Raw genomic sequence first — 19703 nt, forward strand, 5'->3', positions numbered from 1 at the left:
AATCGAGAAAGCCGCCTAGAGGCATTTCACGAAAATCCCATGTTTGGTAGCCTCTTTTGGATTGTGCTAGAAAAGTTGGAGCAATTGCCACTGCATTTTGGGTTATACCACTCATAATTAGAATGTCACGCCTAGAGTAGTAATGTTTCATATTGTGATTAGGATCTCCTTTCTTTCTCTTTACGCAAGAGGACCAATCGGGAGCGTTCTAAACATGTGGAAAAGTTGCTGTAACATTTCCCACTCTGCTCTCGATTAATAGCCATTGTGAAGACTTGTCTGGTGCACAGTGTAAACTATGGATTCATTTTTTTCGAGAACGTCTTTTTTGTAACTTGTAGAAAACATGAGTACTCTTTTTTTTTTTAATAGCATTTTTGTATTCCAGCAAGGCAACCTCTTTGAGGATTTTACAGACTTTTTGGGCAGTCTTTTGTCTAGGCAAGACGGCTCTGGTTAAAATGATAGCAGTCGTCATAAAAAATATGCTGAAAATGCTCAATCATGTAGAACCTCTCGTACTTTAAGGTTAAACACAATGCCGACAGCTCAAATATAGGAGGGTTGCACATGACGTCATCCGCTTGAGGCGCTAGCGGCGTTTGCCTCTACCGCCATGTCGATGGTCTAAGCGCGCCCTTTTTGAAGCGGCGAGCAGCAGTGAGAGGTTGTGTGCGTGCCGCTACGTACGTTACCAACGTGGTGAAATTCGACTGAGTGCTTACGCGCGTGACTTCCGAAGTCCGGCGAAACTTCGCTATGAACATAAGGTTCACAGTTGCGGCGGATATCGACCCGCTTGACTTCAGCAGCGATGAAGCTGTGTGGGATTTGAAGTGTTATTCCCGCATCAAGCTCACGGACATTAAGGACCACCTTGTTGGCGGCACAAGCTTTGCAACAAGGGACGAGCTTAAAGCCTGTAAATTGATGGACGCCCAAAACTATGTCACTAGCGGATGGGTCCAACAGCATCGAATTAGAGACCTCGGAGACAGCCGCCGCGTCGTCGTCGGAAACGTAACTGCTTTTCCTTGCTTAGTGCTCGGACGAATAATTCTTTTTTTTTTTCTCCGCGGTGGTGTCGTTTCCCGAATTCTTTGTGTGGAAGGGCTTCACCATTTGCAAGAGCAAGTGAGGTGATACAATTGTCATAGTTTGTTCATGGTTGAGCCCAAGCCGCTTGCGATCAAAAATGCTCTTTGCTGCAGGGTCCAATGACGCGCGTCGGGCAGTTTTGCACCCAGAAATCACATAGTCTCGATTGTAACTGATCGACGTTAATGTGCTCAGCTCTTTAAAGCATGGGTAAACGAGAACGCACTGCATAGCTGACTGTTTACTAACACAGATAAATCAGTAACACGTAGCACCTACCTGAATGATACCGCTGATAAGCAGCGATCGCGGTCGTAGTGCGCACGCTCGTCTCCTGCTCCGTAAACAAAGCTCCATAGCACGTCGCGAAAACCCAAGTTTTCCACCATAAACGCGAACCTCTAAGATGTTGCATAGGTTCTGAACACTTATCGGAAATGAAATGTTTAACGCACACGTGGTATAGTGTGTGGCTGAACCATCCAAACCTTTTCGATTGGTTTACGATCATTCTAGGTATGGAAGAAAAAAAAGCCGACATCAGACGCATTCTTATGACCAGCCTTCTCACTCGAGTGATTGTAGCAACCAAATAAGGCATAGACCACCATTATGAGCACAGGAATCTTGCACAGGCGTGCAGCCGTGAGTGTACCTCGTACTAGTGTACGTTCTGCGACTGCTTGCCCGCGGCGGCAGGGAGGGAGACCACAAAGATGGATGCGCTGCCTCTTCAACGCTGGCGCCACCTCGTGGGCCACGCCCCTGTGCAACCCTCCTATAGGCTAAACATCGATTCTCAGTCAACTTGTAATGGGCAACACATCCGGGCCAATCTATACAGGCGACCTTGTGTGTATCCACATAAGCAGTCCACAAATGTGACGGGAGAATGTGGACTGGAAGCAAGATGAATGGTCAAGTTTGGTAATAGTACAACAAAAAAGCCACCTGGTGGTCTGCCGTTGTAGCAGAAGATGCGCCAAGTAGCGCAAAATCCGACTACAGCGCTGCTAGTTCTCGTGACCACCGTTTGGCCCACTCTCCTTCGCTGGTGGAGATTCGGAGCTTTGGCACTGAGGTTATTCTAGAAACACTGTGTTATCGCTTATAAGAGTGCTCGGAAAAAAAATTCTCCAGTAATGTGTACAAACTATCCATTACCGATTTAACATCAGAAAAATTTCCTTGCAGTTTATAGTTGCTCTTGATCATGCGACGTTGCACAGAAGAGACTATTTTAACACAGTGATTGCCGTCTACTCGGCACAAGCAGGCATATCTAAAGTCTTCACTTTGCGACTCTTCGAGAGCACTCAAAAGCCTGCTCTTCTAATGTCATATCTTCATTTACAAAGACATCTCTTCGCATAACTTACCGTTTGCAAAGTACAAATAAAATGAAAACAATAAAAAAAGTGACAAAGTGCACAGAGTACAAACTTAATGATCAATATTTATTAAAATACCATTGTACAATGTTTTGTGATATGGTTAAAAATATGCTGTTCTTAGCATAACTTATACAGAAGACTAACTTTCCATCAACACCGTGCACTGCACCGGAAAAGGCATTGCTACGAAATACACCAACAAGGCACCAAGCTAGCAACAATGTGTAAAGTACAATGAGAGGAACATAAGAGCCACCATCTAGGTGACATCGCACTGCACACGCAGATTTTTCTATTTCAGTTTTGCTTGTAGCTCTAGATGCCTGACAACTTCTTGACTAGAATCAAGGAATACAAACTATCACCGGAAAAGGCATTGCTACGAAATACACCAACAAGGCACCAAGCTAGCAACAATGTGTAAAGTACAATGAGAGGAACATAAGAGCCACCATCTAGGTGACATCGCACTGCACACGCAGATTTTTCTATTTCAGTTTTGCTTGTAGCTCTAGATGCCTGACAACTTCTTGACTAGAATCAAGGAATACAAACTATTTCAACGTTCACAGGTACTGTTGTGTGAACCCAAGTTAGATCAATCAAATGCTTGAAGGCCTGTTAATGAAAGGCAAATGCTTCATTAAAGGAAGCATTTGCAACGTAGATTAGACAACGAAAATGAAAGACAGGGTGATGTAAGCTTTACATGCACCAGTGAGAAATAACTAAAGTATGATTCTGTTAAACCCGAGTGTAATGTATATAAAAAGAATAGTCGGGTCGTTCAGGTAAAATAATACAATTAAAGCAACGAATATGGCTCATTTTGTCGGAATAAAACTAAACAGCATTCACAGTTGAATTTGATGGGCAATGACGACTGTTGTGTGAACCCAAGTTAGATGAATCAAATGCTTGAAGGCCTGTTAATGAAAGGCAAATGTTTCATTAAAAGGAGCATTTGCAACGTAGATCAGACAACGAAAATGAAAGACAGGGTGATGTAAGCTTTACATGCACCAGTGAGAAATAAATAAAGTACGATTCCGTTAAGCCCGAGTGTAATGTATATAAAAGAATAGTCGGGTCGTCCAGGTAAAATAATGCAATAATTAAAGCAACGAATATGGCTCATTTTGTCGGAATAAAACTAAACAGCATTCACAGTTGAATTTGATGGGCAATAACGATTGTTGTGTGAACCCAAGTTAGATGAATCAAATGCTTGAAGGCCTGTTAATGAAAGGCAAATGCTTCATTAAAGGAAGCATTTGCAACGTAGATTAGACAACGAAAATGAAAGACAGGGTGATGTAAGCTTTACATCCACCAGTGAGAAATAACTAAAGTATGGTTCTGTTAAGCCCGAGTGTAATGTATATAAAAAGAATAGTCTGGTCGTTCAGGTAAAATAATACAATAATTAAAGCAACGAATATGGCTCACTTTGTCAGAATAAAACTGAACAGCATTCACAGTTGAATTTGATGGGCAATGACATTGCCCATCAAATTCAACTTATTACGAAGCATGACAGCTAATCGTAACAAGGCCGGCTCAGAAAGTCGAAATGGCTCACAAAGTTAGCCCGAGACGCGGCACCGAAGTTGCAGTCATTCAACTCGATTTGCGGTACCTCAGCCAAACACTGAAGGATGTCCCCCTGGTCTGCTGTCTCCATAGCTGCAAGAACATCAACACCACTTTGCAATGGTGCCAAGCTTCCCATACCTGTTAGTATTAGCTCTGTTGGCTGTGCTGTCGCATTACTTGTAAGTACACCGCTAGCACCAAACTCAGTTGCTCTTGTGCCACTACTTGAATGATGCCCTTGAAGCTGTCCTGGGTTTCCATTCAGTTCTGAGCTGCTGCAGATCTCTGAAGTGTTCATGGGTGCCACATCGACGAGAGTTGCCAACGTTTGCCTCAGAAGAGAGTCGCCTTTGGCTTGAGTCGGCAGACCGTCTGTGGTGCAACGGTCCGTTCTCTGCAGCGCAGCACTATTGTCGCAATGTTGTGACAGAAGCTCTCTTTCCATTCTAGGTGCACTTGTGGTCTGGCTTGAGCTTTCTTTTGGCAAGAGTGGTTTAAAAAGCACCGCGCCACTGTGGAATTTCGCAACGTGCTCCTTCAGCTTGTAGGAGCGCGTGAATGTTGCTCTACAGTGGACGCAGGGCGCCTTCCCTGCTGGGTCGTGTTCTTTCTCATGCCGTTTCTGGCTTGCCAGGCTCGAGAAATCTCGTTTGCAGGTGGTGCACTTGAACGACTGCTGCTTGTCGTGCGTCTTCTGGTGGCGGCTCAGATCAGACTTCTGGAGGAAAGTCCGCTGGCAGACCTCACACGTGAAGCGGCCCCTCTGCGACTCGTCGTGGGAGGCCAGGTGCGCTTTCATATACGTCGAACGGGAAAAGTCCTTGTTACACTTGGGGCAAGGATAGCGCTTCTTGGGCTTGTCCGGTATGTGCTTCGCCTTCATGTGGCGCCAGTGACCGCTCTTCTGACGGAACTGCCGTTTGCAGATGGTGCACGAGTACAGCATCCGGCCCTCGTGCCGTGCCTGGAAAGAAATGTGCATAGTTCAAACTCCACAACTGTTGAAGGCAGTGCACGGCATTAAGGGGCCACATGGCTTGTGGAGATATTTGCTGTATTTTGTGTCCAAATCTGATAGAACTTCGTATTTATCTTTAAAGGGTCCCTGCAACACTTTTTCAGTTTCAGTGTTATTAACTACATAAGCATCAAATACATAACATTTGTATACCGATGAGGGCCCCAAGTATGAATACTGAAAACAGGACTCTCAGTTAAAACTACAACAAACATGAATTGAAAACAATTGGCAGAAGATTAGCAGGTGGTAATAAGAAACTCGTACAAGGCAAAACAACCAGCAACATGCTAAAACAGTTGAAAAAAATATTACAATAAAACCAAAGACACAATGCAAAAAAACAATATAACAACCAATGCAATGAAAAGTCAAATACGACAAACAGAAGTAATACAGAATAAATGTAGAAAATGTGCACAAAAATGAAAAATAAAGAAGGAATGATAATTTTACTCGGGAAACAGAAATAAATGTATAAAATGAATAAGGATAACTAATGTGAGCAATCAGGAGTTAAAAGAAAAGATTTGATTGATGTTTTAAAAAGTGAAAATGAGGGCAAAGATTTAATTTCAACTGGCAAACTATTCCAAAAGGTAGAGAATTTAGATGTTTTCTTACCGCAGTTAGTGAGAAAAAGTGATAGCAACAAATGACTAGAAGCAAAACTAGTGGGGTTAGTATACTTGAGGGAGCTACATTCAATATATTCCAAGGAGAGCTGGGAAAGAAGTAACTTATAAAACAATATACTTATGTTACACTGAAATAACATTTTAACAGATAAAATTTAGTGCTCATTAAGCAGGCTAAAGGCATTTGAACGCGAAGAGCTGTAAGTTAAGATGCGTATGGCTTAATTTTGTATATGTCAGATGGAATGAAGAAAACAATGATAGGTGTTATGCCAAGCGATGACGCCGTAGTTAATATGCAAATGAATAAATGCAAAGTACAGTGAAAGCAATGCAGGAGGTGAAAAATACTGATGTGCCTTGAGAATGGTAAAAAAATGCTGCCAATCGGTAGTAGAGGCTCCCAAGAACATGCGAGCTAAATATCATAGCGCAGCACGCGGCCTGGAATTCACAATAAATTGTCAGCCAGCTGAAAATTTTCTCTTCTCTCGACAAATGATGGAAGAAGCTCAAAAATTACTCTTAACAACCCTTCTATCAGCCATTGGCCGATTTGAACATGGCGCGCTCAGTTGTTAAAGACATCACCGTGAAAGGCCGCGACTTGTCTGTACGTGCGATCGCACTGAAAAAGCGGCTCATTCTAAAAACAAGAGGAAAAAGTGCTCAAGGTCAACATGTGCGCATGATGTATTGTCTTTGCCTATGCTATCCTTCCCTGCTTAGCTTCCAGCGCTTTCGTCGGCACGAGAAAAGAGAGAATGTGACTGCAGCGTGCGTCAAATCTTTGTAATTATGTTTGTACTGGACAGATTCTGAAAATTTTTGCAGCCACGTATTCGCGAGACAATAAGCTTTTTTGGTGAATCCATTCCATGGTTCCTTGAACAAGTGTTTCAGGGCCCTTTAAATTTTCATGCTAATTTCAGATATAGGTAAAGTGGTTTACGAGATAAAAGAAGCTGCCTCTTGTTTCGAAAGACAATAGGAAAAAAAACAACAGAACGCGCATATTATAAGAGAGTGTAGATACACTCAAACCTTGATATATTGACCCCAGATATAACGAAATATTATTTATAACGAATTAAAGGGACACTAAAGCTAACTATTAAGTTGACGTTGATTGTTGAAATGACAGTCCAGAAACCTCATAGCGTTACTTTCCAGCCAAGGAAGGGACTACCGTATTTAATAGATTCTACCGCGCCCTCGATTGTAACGTGCACCTGATTTCCATGACGAAAAAAAAATAAAGACATGGATCGCAACGCGCACCTATTTTTCTCGGCCCACACGATCACACCACTCGCTTGAGACGCATGTCACGTCGGCTCCGTGGGAAATCGACAAATGTTGTGGACTTTTGGCAAATATCCACCAGAAACTGGTTTAAGCATTTCGGCGAAATCGTCAGGAACCTCTGGATACCTATTTTATCCAGGTAGGCCCATTTTCCGGCAATCTACGACTGGTCGAACATCACGCGACGCCCGAGCCCGGCTGAGCCCAACGCTGACGAGGCTTACGCCCGGGCTCCCCAGCCATGGCAGCGTCCATGAAGACAGGCTACGACCCCAGCACGATGCAGTGGGTTGACATCGAGGTGACAGAAACACAGGAAGACCCCATACCAGGTGAAGACGAATATCTTCAGATCATGGTTCGCCAACTGCAAGAGAAGCTCGCTAAAATGAAGCCCCGAGGCTCGACGGCCGCCGCCCAGCCACAGGCTCGCAAAACAGGATCAACACCCGCAGCTTGCGTTGAGTACCCGCGGCAGCCGGCGACGTGGAAGCCAACACACACGCCTCTAATCCAGTCGGACGAGTTGGTTATTGTACTTAAACCAAAAATAACCATGAATCTGCACGCTGTGTTCGGCCCAGGCGGGATTGGCACCGCAGTGCAACGCTTCACCGGCAGCACCACGAACGCTGGCATCTCCGTGTGGCCCGTGTGGGACGAAAACATCGTTGTTGTAGGTGTTCAAACGGAAAGCCTGGCCTCGAAGCTCATCGGGGACATCACGCTGACGATCGGGGACCGCCAGGTACCGTTTCAAGGACATTTGAAATCAGCCGGAGAAACCTGCAAGGGTGTCGTCGACCTTCGCAGACACTGAAACTTCTGAATCCCTTCGACGCAAGCTCGAGTGGATCGACGGCGAAATTTTGTATGTGCGGAAACTCAGAACATCCAACGTTGCAGTGGTGACCTTCAAAGGACGCCACGTTCCAAGATTCATTCACTACTGCTGTGAAAACGTGCCAGTGCGCTACTACAAGAAAACGGTCCCAGCATGTTACCGGTGTGAAACGGTGGGCCAAAGACCGGATGCGCGGCTCAATGGACATTCAGCGGTGCATTCACTGTGGTGCGAAGGTGAAACTCACTCTGGAGGGCCCAGCGAAGCACGACTGTCAACCCGAGTGCCTTATATGCGGTGAAAACCTTTTCACCGGCTCTGCGCAGTGCGTCGGAAAATTACGGAAGGCATGGAAGCCCGCTCTACCACAGCGGCAACATGGACTAAAAAACAAGCAAGAAGAGCCCTCAACACCTCTTAAGACCGACGAAAAAGCGAAGCTCATGCATAACAAGCCCAAGCCGATCAAAGCCCCAGCCGGACAGAAGTCGAGGCCGCCTATTTTCAGCGCCGAGGATTTCCCGTCACTGGCAAACCCGCCCAAACAGGAGAGCAATTGGGTAGGGGTCTCTTCTCAGTCTCCCACCACCACTACCACTGCCTCCCCCTCCAATCCTGAAATTTTAAAACAATTGGAAGCCATGAAAAAATGCATTGAAACTCTGGAACGCGAAAATCGGGCGCTGAAGGCGTCACACGCTGCTATTCCTCCACCACCGTCGGAACCGGTGACTAGGCACACCTCCGACTGCTCAAACGATGAGCAGGACTATGAGCAGGACGTATCGAGTAACACTAGGGTGTCTAAAACTGTAGTAGGTGCTTCGAACGACATAGAAGGTCGACTAAGCAGACTTGAGACAAAACTTGAGAAGCAGAGCAAAATGATCCTAGAACAAACCAAGCTTGCAGTACAAGAAATTATTCCGCAGCAGCTGAACCTATCAGTCCAAGCGGCTATGCAAGACCTCAAGCAGAGCGTGTTGCCAATTCTCATAGCCTGTGTACTACAAACCATTCAAAATTGGCTCACACCCCAATTGGACCAACTCAAAACTAGCATTAAGACAACGGAACAACCCCGACACAAAATTGTTCATCGTAAGTTCATCGTAACCTGGCAAATTCTGAATCGGAGAGCAACATAGCCCAACCGTTGACAAACCAAACTGAGTCCCCCACGCCTCTCCAGGCTCCCACGCTGGCTGCAGTGGCGAAAATGACGCCTCCTCAATAATAAATCCATGATGGCAGGCAGTTCTAAACATAATAATAAAAGGTCCAAACAACAGCAACTCAATATTTTCCAGTGGAACTGCAGGGGGTTTAAAAATAGGAAAAAGAGGGCCACTCTTAACCTTTTCCTGCAGAATGAACAGTTTACCTCTGCAGTTGTGACGCTACAAGAAACCGGCTTACAAGCGAAATTGCCTGGTTACAACTCCTTTTAGGGAAGTGCGTCCACCTGTGTTCTCGTACACAAGAAGTATACTGCTTGTCAGACCTTGATCTGTCAGAGGCGCATGAATACACAATGGTCAAAGTCCTTCCCAATAAAAGACGAGATCCTAGCTTGTACATTCAAAATGCATACAGCTCTCCAAAATCTAGGCAATGCGTCTTCAACGAAATGTTTTATAAAGCCATTAAGGAAGCAGATAAGTACCCACTGGTGATATTGGGTGACTAATGCCCCCAGCTATCACTGGGGTTACACTCGCGAAGTCCCCAAGGGACGGAAATTGGCAGAACTCATATCCACTCTTCGTCTATCACTTCTCACGGATCCGATGAAATCCACTAGAATTGGGAATTCTGTAAACCGAGATACTTGCCCAGATCTATCACCGACTAAGAACATTTCCTACGCAACATTGGAAAACTTAAAAGAAATGCTCGGCAGTGATCACTGTCTCCTCAGAATCACACTCTCCGCCAACATAGGCCGCCGAACATGGAGCCAAGCTAAGCTGACAGATTGGACAGCCTTCCGCTCACAGGTGAGCCCCTCTGTGCCAGGGGCGGGAGGATATACAAGATGGGCAAAACAGCTCCTTGCAGCCAATTCCAAGTGTCTTAAAACTATAAAGACAACGGAAGACACCCCCGCCGTCGATAAGTACCTGCTCCACCTTTGGGACGCCCGCAGAAACTTGACTAAACGATGGCGGAAAAGCAAATTCAACCGCAAGCTTAAACTTAGAATAGCCGAGTTGAGTAAGCAAGCGGAGGAATATGCTGCACAAGTGAACGAATCCAATTGGATAGAACGGTGCAATGTTGTAGCTAAAGAAATGAATACAAGGAAAGCATGGCGCCTTTTCGAACTCTCGTGGACCCCGCCCAAACCAGAGGAGGAGCGCAAAAGCAGCTCCATCGAGCCCTGCACAGTTTTCAAGGCATCTTATCGGCATCTATTGCAGTACATTAACGCGATCTGGGATGGCCAACCATTGCCAACTGAATGGAAAACAGCAGTTGTCACATTCATTCGCAAACCAGGCAAGCAAATCAGCACGGATAAACTCAGACCTATATCATTAGCTTCATGTGCCTGCAAATTGATGGAAACAAGGGTTAGAGACCGTCTCGGTCTCGTACCTCGAGCGCAAGGAGTATTTCGCAGATTTCATGTTTGGATTTAGGCCACACCTGTCTGCGCAGGATATCCTCTTGCAACTAAAACGAGACATTGTCCAACCCATTCCCTCGACGCACAACGACAGGGCAATCCTTGCACTCAACCTTAAAGGCGCATTCGACAACATTAAACATGAAAGCATCCTGAAGAACTTGAGTAGTACCCATTGGGGTAAGAAAATATTTGCCTACATCAGAGACTTTCTCTCTGAGAGACTGGCGTTCATTCGCATAGATAACGAGGAACATGGACCATTCAAAATGGGGACGCAGGGAACCCCGCAAGGAGCTGTCCTATCTCCGCCGCTATTCAACATTGCCATGATGAAGCTCCCGCAAGCATTGGCAGTAGTGGTAGGAATATGTCATGCAATATACGCCGATGATATAACAGTCTGGACGAATCGGGACAGTTTAGGAGAAATTAAAGACCGCCTGCAGCAGGCCGCCTCCATTGTGGAGGACTATGTGGCTCAGTGTGGGTTGCAGTGCGCTCCAACCAAATCGTAATTCCTGCATAAAGGGAAAACATTAAAGATAGGACGACCTTAAACTTGATGGTACCAGGATCAACCATACGAGAGGTTTCCGAACTACGAATCCTTGGCCTTCCGATTCACAACAGAACAAAAAACAGCACCACGCTAGACAAGCTACGGAAAATTGGAGAACAGGTAGGGCACATGATCGGCCGAGTGTCAAACAAGCGCGGGGGGCTACGAGGAAGGGACGCGATTCGGCTCGCCCATGCTTTTGTAACTAGCAGGATTCTATATTCAATACCGTACTTACAAATGACTAAACACGAAGAGAACAGAGTCGATGCTATTTTTAAGAAAGTAATTAAGCGTGCACTTGATTTACCTATGAGCACTTCAAATCAGAAACTCTCTGCATTGAGAGTCTAACTCTATACAAGAGCTCCAAGAAGCCCACCTCACAAATCAATATACGCGTCTTACGCAGACGCGCCCCCGGGCGGCGCCTACTGGACCGTCTCCTGATCTGGCACGAATGCGAAATTGAAAACGCGGAGCGTATTACTGAACTTTGAAGAACAAAACTCAGGGTGTCCCCGCTTCCCCGCAATATGACCAGGGAGACGCACCACGGTAGACGGCAAGCACGCGCTGAGGCACTTGAACAATGGCTTGGCTCCGGTAATGGGGTCTACTACGTTGATGCGGCCGGGCCATCACCTAGGGGATACTACGCGGTGGCGGTAATACATCAAGGAACGCAGGTGGACGGCCTCACTTTCAAAGCTACAAGCTCAAGTAAGGCGAAGAAGGTGGCCATTGCATTGGCAGTATCCCATCCAAACTCAAAACAAATAGTTACAGACTCTCGAAGAGCCTGCGAAGGCTATCTTGCAGGAGAAATCTCTCAATTCGCTAATAGACAAAGTTCAGCATCAGGAACCGCGATCCTACCCCAAAACGTCTTGGACTCCAGGACATCAGGGTCTATGGGGTAACGAGGCTGCACATGCAGCGGCCCGCGTGCTAACTTTCCGGGAAGCTCCCCGTTCTCCTGATAGACCTGAACGTCCCACACCTTTCACACGGTTTCGAGAAATCAAAGAATACTACATTGAGCAACGCCGCTTGTATCCCGCACCAGCGAAGGGACTCTCGAAAACGGAGGAGCGCGTCCTGCGGTGCCTACAGACGAACACGCCGCTCTGTCCAGCCATACTCAAATATTACGACCCAAAAAATAAGTGGGCAGTGCCAGTACTGTGGGGAAGTGGCCAACACTTACCATATGGTCTGGGCCTGCCAAATGAACCCAAAATTAACCCCTTTCCAAACCCCACCAAAGAGGACTGGGAGACGACCCTACTCAATAGCTCCACGCTAGAGGAACAGCGAACTCTAGTCCAGCGGGCTCAGGTGGCAGCCTCAACTAATGACGTCCCGGACTAGGGATGTCAACCAGCACGGTGGTGACAAGGGCTATCTGGCACAGCCAATCAATAAAGGCTTTTTCCTCCCTCCTGGGGAAAACGACTCCTTTCGGGAGAGTCTTCCGTTTAAATATAAGGTACGGGGGAAGCTTGTGCCTATCTGACGTGAAACGGAGCATTGCCGTCACTCTAGTTTTACCGTGGCCCGATGTCAGCACGCGAACTTGCTTCGCCGCCTTCTTCTCGACAGTTATGGTGACAGGCATCTCGAAGTAAAGAGGCGTCTGATCGGCATTCTCGATTTGCCTAAGCAGGTAGCCGTTGTTGTGCCGCAAGTTTAGAACGAACCTCTGAAAACTGTGAAGCTTTTCTTTGTACCCCTCCGGCAACTTTTCGCATATGCCCGTTCGCCTTCGGAGGGAAAAGCCTTTCCTCTTCATAAAGTTAGTTAGCCAGCACCTGCTCGCTTTAAACTGGCTCCGCATTAGCCCTTTTTCTAAGGCTAACTGCATAGCCTGCACTTGGAGCAGTTCTGTTGTCACGGGCCGCTGTGCCGCTCACTGCTCAATCACATACTCGCCGAGCAGCTCTTCCATTTGCGGAAACCGGCCCTGCTGTGGTCCACTGAAGCCTTTGCCTGAATGTTTGCTATCGACAATCTTCTGCTTTTGTTTCCGCCAATTTTGCACTCATGTTTTGGGAACTCCGAACGACCGCGATGCGGCCCGATTTCCGTCCGTTTCGGCACACGCGATAACTTTTCTTTTAATAGCGGCATCGTGGTGCACTCGTCGAGTTTTTAAAGTCGGCCCTTCTATGCCGTCGATGCTAATGCACTACAAGATGACGAACTCCTCAGCACACGTACGAAGTGCCGCTCATGGGAAACACATAGGAAGAAATGGCCGACACGCCATGCCGACGCACATAGGGGGCGGCCATTTTGGAAATGCCGATAGCAATAGAATGACCGTATTCATTTTTTTTCTTCGTACTCTATTTCAACGTGCATGCGATTTATAAACTCGCATAACTGGAAAAAAGGTGCGTGTTAGATTCGAGTAATTACAGTATTTTGAAATAAAATCCCATTTTAGTGCACTGCATCGGGTTAGCGCACTTCAAATTACCCACCTCAAGAAGCGGTGTGGCAGCTTGGGCTAGTTGGTATGGCATGACGATAGTTATAGCGCGAGAACAAAACGACGACACAGAGACAAGAAGGACACGAGCGCTCGTGTCCTCCGTGTCCTTCTTGTCTCTGTGTCGTCGTTTTGTTCGCGCGCTATAACTATCATCAAGAAGCGGATCGACCAGACCAACTCACGTCACTGTTGCCGTGCACAACGTTGCCCGGCCTTACTGCGCTAGTAGCAGTCGACTGAAAGCAGCAGGAGCCACAGCATCAACAACAAATTTTGATCAATTTCCGGCCATTGGCTTCGAGATTGCAGACTTTTTTTTTTTGTTCAACTGCACCCCGATAGATGGCACCACTTGGCCCACGTAACGATGCGAAAATTGAATTTTTTGAATCGCTCCCACCATTATTCACAGTAACGTCCAGCGGTTTTGGGACGTTAAACCCCACAAACCAACGTCCGGCGGTTCTTTTTCCATGAATCAAACAGAAACGAACAAGCAGCATTTTATTGTGTCCCTTGATGCATGGAAGGTTCTTTATTTAGTACAGTAGATCGATTACTAGTAATAGTAAGCGGTCCGTCTGATGTCATCAAGATCATTTTGAAAATGTCCTACTGCGGCGCATGTGTCCGTGTGTATTAACCTTAATTTCTCGGTAAGTAGGGCACTGTTGATAATATTGTCGTTTTAGATATTGTCATACACTGAGCTTTCAATCTGATGTAAATTGTTATTTGACTTTAGTGTACCTTTAAGGGAGAACAGCCTTCCAATAGAGAAAGTATTAGGAATAAGCTTTTACAATAAATTTTGGATATAACAAACTTATTCTCGTGTACTACAATATGGAATGAGTGTAATGCTGCGAACAGTTTTCAGATGAAATTATAATTACAGTCAAACACCTTTATAAGAGAAAGAGACACTGATTTAACAGAGAAATGGGTGTAGGAGACTGCAGTCTGTCTACATTGAAATAGAGGTTGATAAAAAATGGCATATGTGGTACTTTGCTTATCAGAGACACCTCACATGAGGGACAGGAATTGCTCTCTGGTGCACCCCTCTCATAAAAGCGCCATTCAGCAGATGGAAATTCAAGGTTTGTGCCATGACTACCATCAAAAACAAAATAAAGTTAAAAAAATCTATGAGCAGAAAATCAGCATTCTTTCCTCGGCACACTGTGATACAGAGCTTGAGCGTGTTACAGCAGTCCTGGCTGTTCTAGGTTATGACTAGAAACCGGATTAGATACAAATGTCTACTTTGTTTATTGCATTCCTATCATACCATTTTGATACATAAGCATGAATTAGAGGTTAAGAAGGGCTTTTATAGTGTTAAAACAGTGTCTATAAATGACTATTTTTAACGTTTGTGCTTAAACTGCGACAAGTGTCTGTCAATGCCTACTTTGAAAACCGGTGCCTTAATTGACACTATTTAACCTCAAATTTTGCCATCAGGTAAAGTTAGAGACCGGGCAAAATTGAGCTTTTGGATGTCTATGGGGTGCAACCTATACTCTATCTCAGAAGTTCATTTCAGCACTGTCAAGGTTACAAGTCCCCTTAGCCAATAAGAAGTACCATTAGCCTTTACACATGAATTGACCTACGTCGCATCACACGCTCGTCATCTCCCCGGCATCTGTTCGCACACGTATTGAACAGCAGGTGCTTCTGTCCAGCTGCAGGATGATGGAGAACAAAAGCAAAACAGTGGAGTGTGATCAGGGGAAGGTAGGGTCTAGATAAAAACAAAAACACAGATGCCCACGTAGTTTCTGTTGTGCTTGACATTTACCTACTTCTTAAAGGGCACTTCACAAGGCCACATGAGATATTGTAGTTAGACACTGAAAGTAGTTGCATGCCACCACTCTGTACTACAATACTTCTTTAGCTGGTTCATTACGAGCCACATAAGCACAATGCGGGGAGGTGAGCTTCAAACCTTTGTCACTAGCCTGGTGTGTAGACTTCGCAAGCCTTGCAAGCCAAATTCATTCCTTGCCCTCTTCGGTATCGGAGCAACTCAGAGCAGGAAGATCACATGACGCAGATGCATCAACACGTCAAGCGCACGCAAGCTTACATTCACATGACATACCTTTGCCAGGTCGTGAACGCAAGTGGTGTTATGTCATTTCGACATTCTCTAAAATGCACATCTCTATTTCTGTCGAATGGATCCCTCTATGCGCGCATCTTTGGAGAAACTGGTATGAATGATGTATCCTTACCACGATACACAGAGTCGCACCGCTGCAACTGCCCTAAGGGACGACGCACCAAAAATACGTCAAGCATTGTCAGGGCTGGCGCTGGCACAATTTGAAATTGGCGAGAACACCAATGCAGACGAAATGGAGGCAGCTTAGTCTCGCTCGATACGAAGTTAAAAAAAAATTATGCGCACAGATTCCATTTGTATGTTCAAATATTTCTGTCAACTTCCATTATTTTCAAGCAACAGAGTGCACAAATTACACACGTTGCCTTGAATAATTCTCCCAATGTCATCTACTACTTTGAAGTACGCAAAACGATTCCATGTTGTATGCCACCTTTTATATGTTGGGAACCGTGGCCGTGAGATGGAGGGCAAGCAGTGTTCAGTCTGAAATGCAGCTTAGTGCTGCAAAACTTGGCTGACAAGATCTTGAGCATCCAGTGCATGCATTTCTTTTGTCTGCTCGAAATGGTCAAACCAGGTGAGGAACCATTTAAAGTATTCACAGAGGAGAAATGACCCTGTGCAACTAGACCCGGTTAATGAGAGGCTAAAAGGCCCTTCTGGTCTGGCTATTCGCTCCTCTGCGGCCCTTTTCACCCATGCCAAACTGAAAGAGACCCAGGAGCAGGCTTATTCGCCGGTGGCTACTGAACTCACCATGACGGACAATAAAAGAAGAAACTGTGCTCTGAAAACCCCGCGGGAGAAAAATTGCATGCTTATGCTAACCCATTGGTGCTTTTGTACCATCAGAAACTAAACCACTTCTTGCTTTTTTTTTTGTAGGCACAGGTCCCGCACACATTTCTTTGAATATCTGAATTTAAAAAAAAGTTCTTGTGCCTATATTTATAATTTTGGTGGCCCAAAACTGTTTTGCCTGACGATTTTAGGTACCTAAAACTCAATTTGACATGACATAACATTCCAACAAGCTATTGACCCAAGCACATTAAGCATTGAGCTTGCAGCACATATCTAAATGGAAGATACAGATCGTATAATACTTAAGTTCTATACAAAAAAGAATCTCAATGATATAAAAAACAAACACACTTTCTTCTTTGATAAATTATTTGTCTCTACAAGTTACCCCCCCCTCCCCCTATGGTGCTCACAGCAATGCATGCAACTGAACTGCAGTATACTCCGGTTCAAATGAAACCTGAAGGGACCAGGAAAATGCGTTTCGTTCAAGAGGAAGATCATTCACTGAGAGATAAATAGGGGTACAATATTCAAGTACAAAACCAATCATATTAGCGGCAGCTCCATTCAGGCAGCAATTTTGTTTAAGGTAGTTTCGTTTAATGGGAGTCTACTATACTTGATTGATTGATTTGTGGGGTTTAACGTACCAAAACCACGACACAATTATGAGAGACGCCATAGTAGAGGGCTCCGGAAATTGCAACTACCTGCGTTTTTTAACGTGCACCCAAATCTGAACACACAACATTTCCGCCTTCATCGAAAATTCAGTTGCCGCAGCCGGGATACAAACCTGCGACCTGTAGGTCAGCAGCCGAGTACCTTAGCCACTAAACCACCGCAGCGGGGCAAGCTGTACTTGACAGAAGCATCACTAGTGTTACATAGCGTACTAGCTTCCTACATGCAGTTACTATTGAAATGAAATAAAACAAGAAGAGCGGATAGCAAGGCCGCTGGCATGGTCAGCGCAGCCTAGCATTAGTCAGCTAGCTCGAGGGTCTCTGTCTAACTCCGGTATGCCTTAATATATCGCTAGGTAAATTGGCGCTTTCCATTAATGACACTTCTTATTCCACACCTCTTGTTCCAGCTGGTACTAGGCATGGCTGGCAGATGAAAAGCACACATCGTGCGACAGTGCCAGTTGGGACATGCTTCTAGTGTGGCAGAGACGCCAACCAAGAGCATTGATCCAGCTAAGAATAGAACAAGGCAGATCATATCGTATCCTTGAACTAGCCTTCCAACACTGGGCTCAACTAACCATGCCAAAAGCTATGCTTTCTGCCATTTGCATTCAGTATTTTCATCAACCGTACATACAGGGGTGCTCCATATGACTTGCAACAAGGAAGAGCGTGACCTTACGAGTTCAAAAGTTGCGCTTGGCTTCAACTTGTTTTTATTCTAACAACTAAATATTATTTTCTTATTTGGGATCATACCCAAATGAGAGAAATGCACTTAGTGATGAAAATATGGGCCAGTGGAAGCCATGCACAATCTTTATTTTAAACTCTTGAGGCCCCCGCGTTGCAAGTCATATTGACCGCAGCTGTACATGCTAATCCCCACTTTGCGAGTCGCTGTGTCTCAACCAACAGCATCAAACCATTTCTAGCAACACAGACATGAATGTCAATACTGTGACAATGAAAGCTCTGCCTTCTGGCATCATTCAAAAAAAAAAAAAAAATTGCACCCGTTGATCATCATTATAAGCAAGTCTCGATACCACAGCTTTGTCCTTGAAAAATTTGCATCTCTTTCGCTGGCCTTACAACAGATGTTACATATTCTTAATGTTCTTTCGGAGTGGAAAAGACAAGTGATATTACCAAACAAGGCATTCAGAACGTGGCATTAACAACTTGATGAGTTAAGAAATCTCTTTGTAAAACTTTGAGCGCAAACAAACTAACGTATTGGCCGCTTTTGCAGAACATTCCGTAAATTATTTTATATTTCACGAGAAGCCTAGTGTGCATATATTGAAGCCTGCGTCAAGAATAAGCGCTTACCTGATGCTCAGTGAGGGTGAGCTTGCTAAAGAACTTCCGTTGGCACACTCTGCACTCTAGCGATTTGGCACCTTTTGCAGATTCTGGGAAAGCAAGCATTAACAACTGTGACTGCTCAGAGATATACTGGTTTAGGAAGGGGCATTGGACTGTCACACAGCTGATCACTGTTGTTCATTCTATTGCGTCAACTCTTGACAAAAACAAACAAATTAACAATTTTTCTAGACTTCCAAAAAGCCTTCGATATTGTCCCTTACGATTAAATTAATTCTGAAGCTTGAAAATGCAAGAATTCCAGGATTGTTCATTTCTTGGGCTGGTGCATATCTGAACTGGAATCAATTCATAGTAGTTAATGGTGAAAAATCGGGCTCTCTTCCACTCATTTTGGGTGTGCCGCAGGACAGTGTCCTCGGCCTCATCTTTTTTACTACATATATTAAAAACATTGTTAACATGATCGAAGGTGGTGTTCAGATTCAATTATTCACTGATAATAGGCAATATGCGAAATTAACAGCGCCATCTAGTGAACGCAACAGGCACCATATCCGCCATTTTGATGCTGGCGAGGCTTGACCACTACGCGCGGGCGACCCACATGCGAATGTACGCGTTTCAACGCTTCGACTGTCGCAGTCAAAATTTTTTGCTGGCGAAATGCCAGTGCACTGCTGTGTGCCGCTGTGCAAGCAGCACGGAGTCACAGACAGCGATAGGAGCAGGGTATGTGGCATGAATTATGATCTTGCAGCGATCATTTAAACGCAAAACAGGGTATGGCGTACACAAGCTTTATGGGCATAGTCTAGGATGCATGTATCTCCGCGGTGCGCGGGCTGCACAAGAGCAATGCAGGACTAACCATTTTTCTGTGTTACGCAGACAGGCCATGTTTTTATAGGTTTGTCAGCTTTGCGGCGAGGTGTTTTCACTACGTCAGGCCTCTACACGACAGTGGTGCTCTTCGATTTACCGTCTCGAACTCGCTGAGAAGCTGTGCGGCATTCAAATTTTCTTATGACTTCGGGGAAGCCTTGGACTACCCGCAGTCTATCCGCGGTGAGTCTGAGATGGTAAATCGAAGAGCCCCGGAAATTCCCTGCAGTCGAATAGAGAGTCCGCCACTGCTG

The 19703-nt window shown here is 45.3% G+C and overlaps 1 protein-coding gene across 2 annotated transcripts in view; it reads right to left on the reverse strand.

Annotated features, from left to right (window-relative positions):
- Positions 1–2534: 2534 nt before the first annotated feature.
- LOC119160748 (uncharacterized) overlaps positions 2535–19703 on the reverse strand; it is a 36541-nt gene continuing 19372 nt past the window's right edge. For both annotated transcript variants that reach the window (XM_037412966.2, XM_075881004.1), the window contains exons 3-4: positions 18568–18650; positions 2535–5052 (exon numbers count right to left, since the gene is read on the reverse strand). In XM_037412966.2, coding sequence (XP_037268863.1) covers positions 4033–5052; positions 18568–18650 — 1103 coding nt within the window. In that variant the 3' untranslated portion in view covers positions 2535–4032. The remainder of the gene's footprint in view (positions 5053–18567; positions 18651–19703) is intronic.

The sequence above is a fragment of the Rhipicephalus microplus genome, chromosome X, assembly GCF_043290135.1.
Source record: "Rhipicephalus microplus isolate Deutch F79 chromosome X, USDA_Rmic, whole genome shotgun sequence".
Lineage (NCBI taxonomy): Eukaryota > Metazoa > Arthropoda > Arachnida > Ixodida > Ixodidae > Rhipicephalus > Rhipicephalus microplus.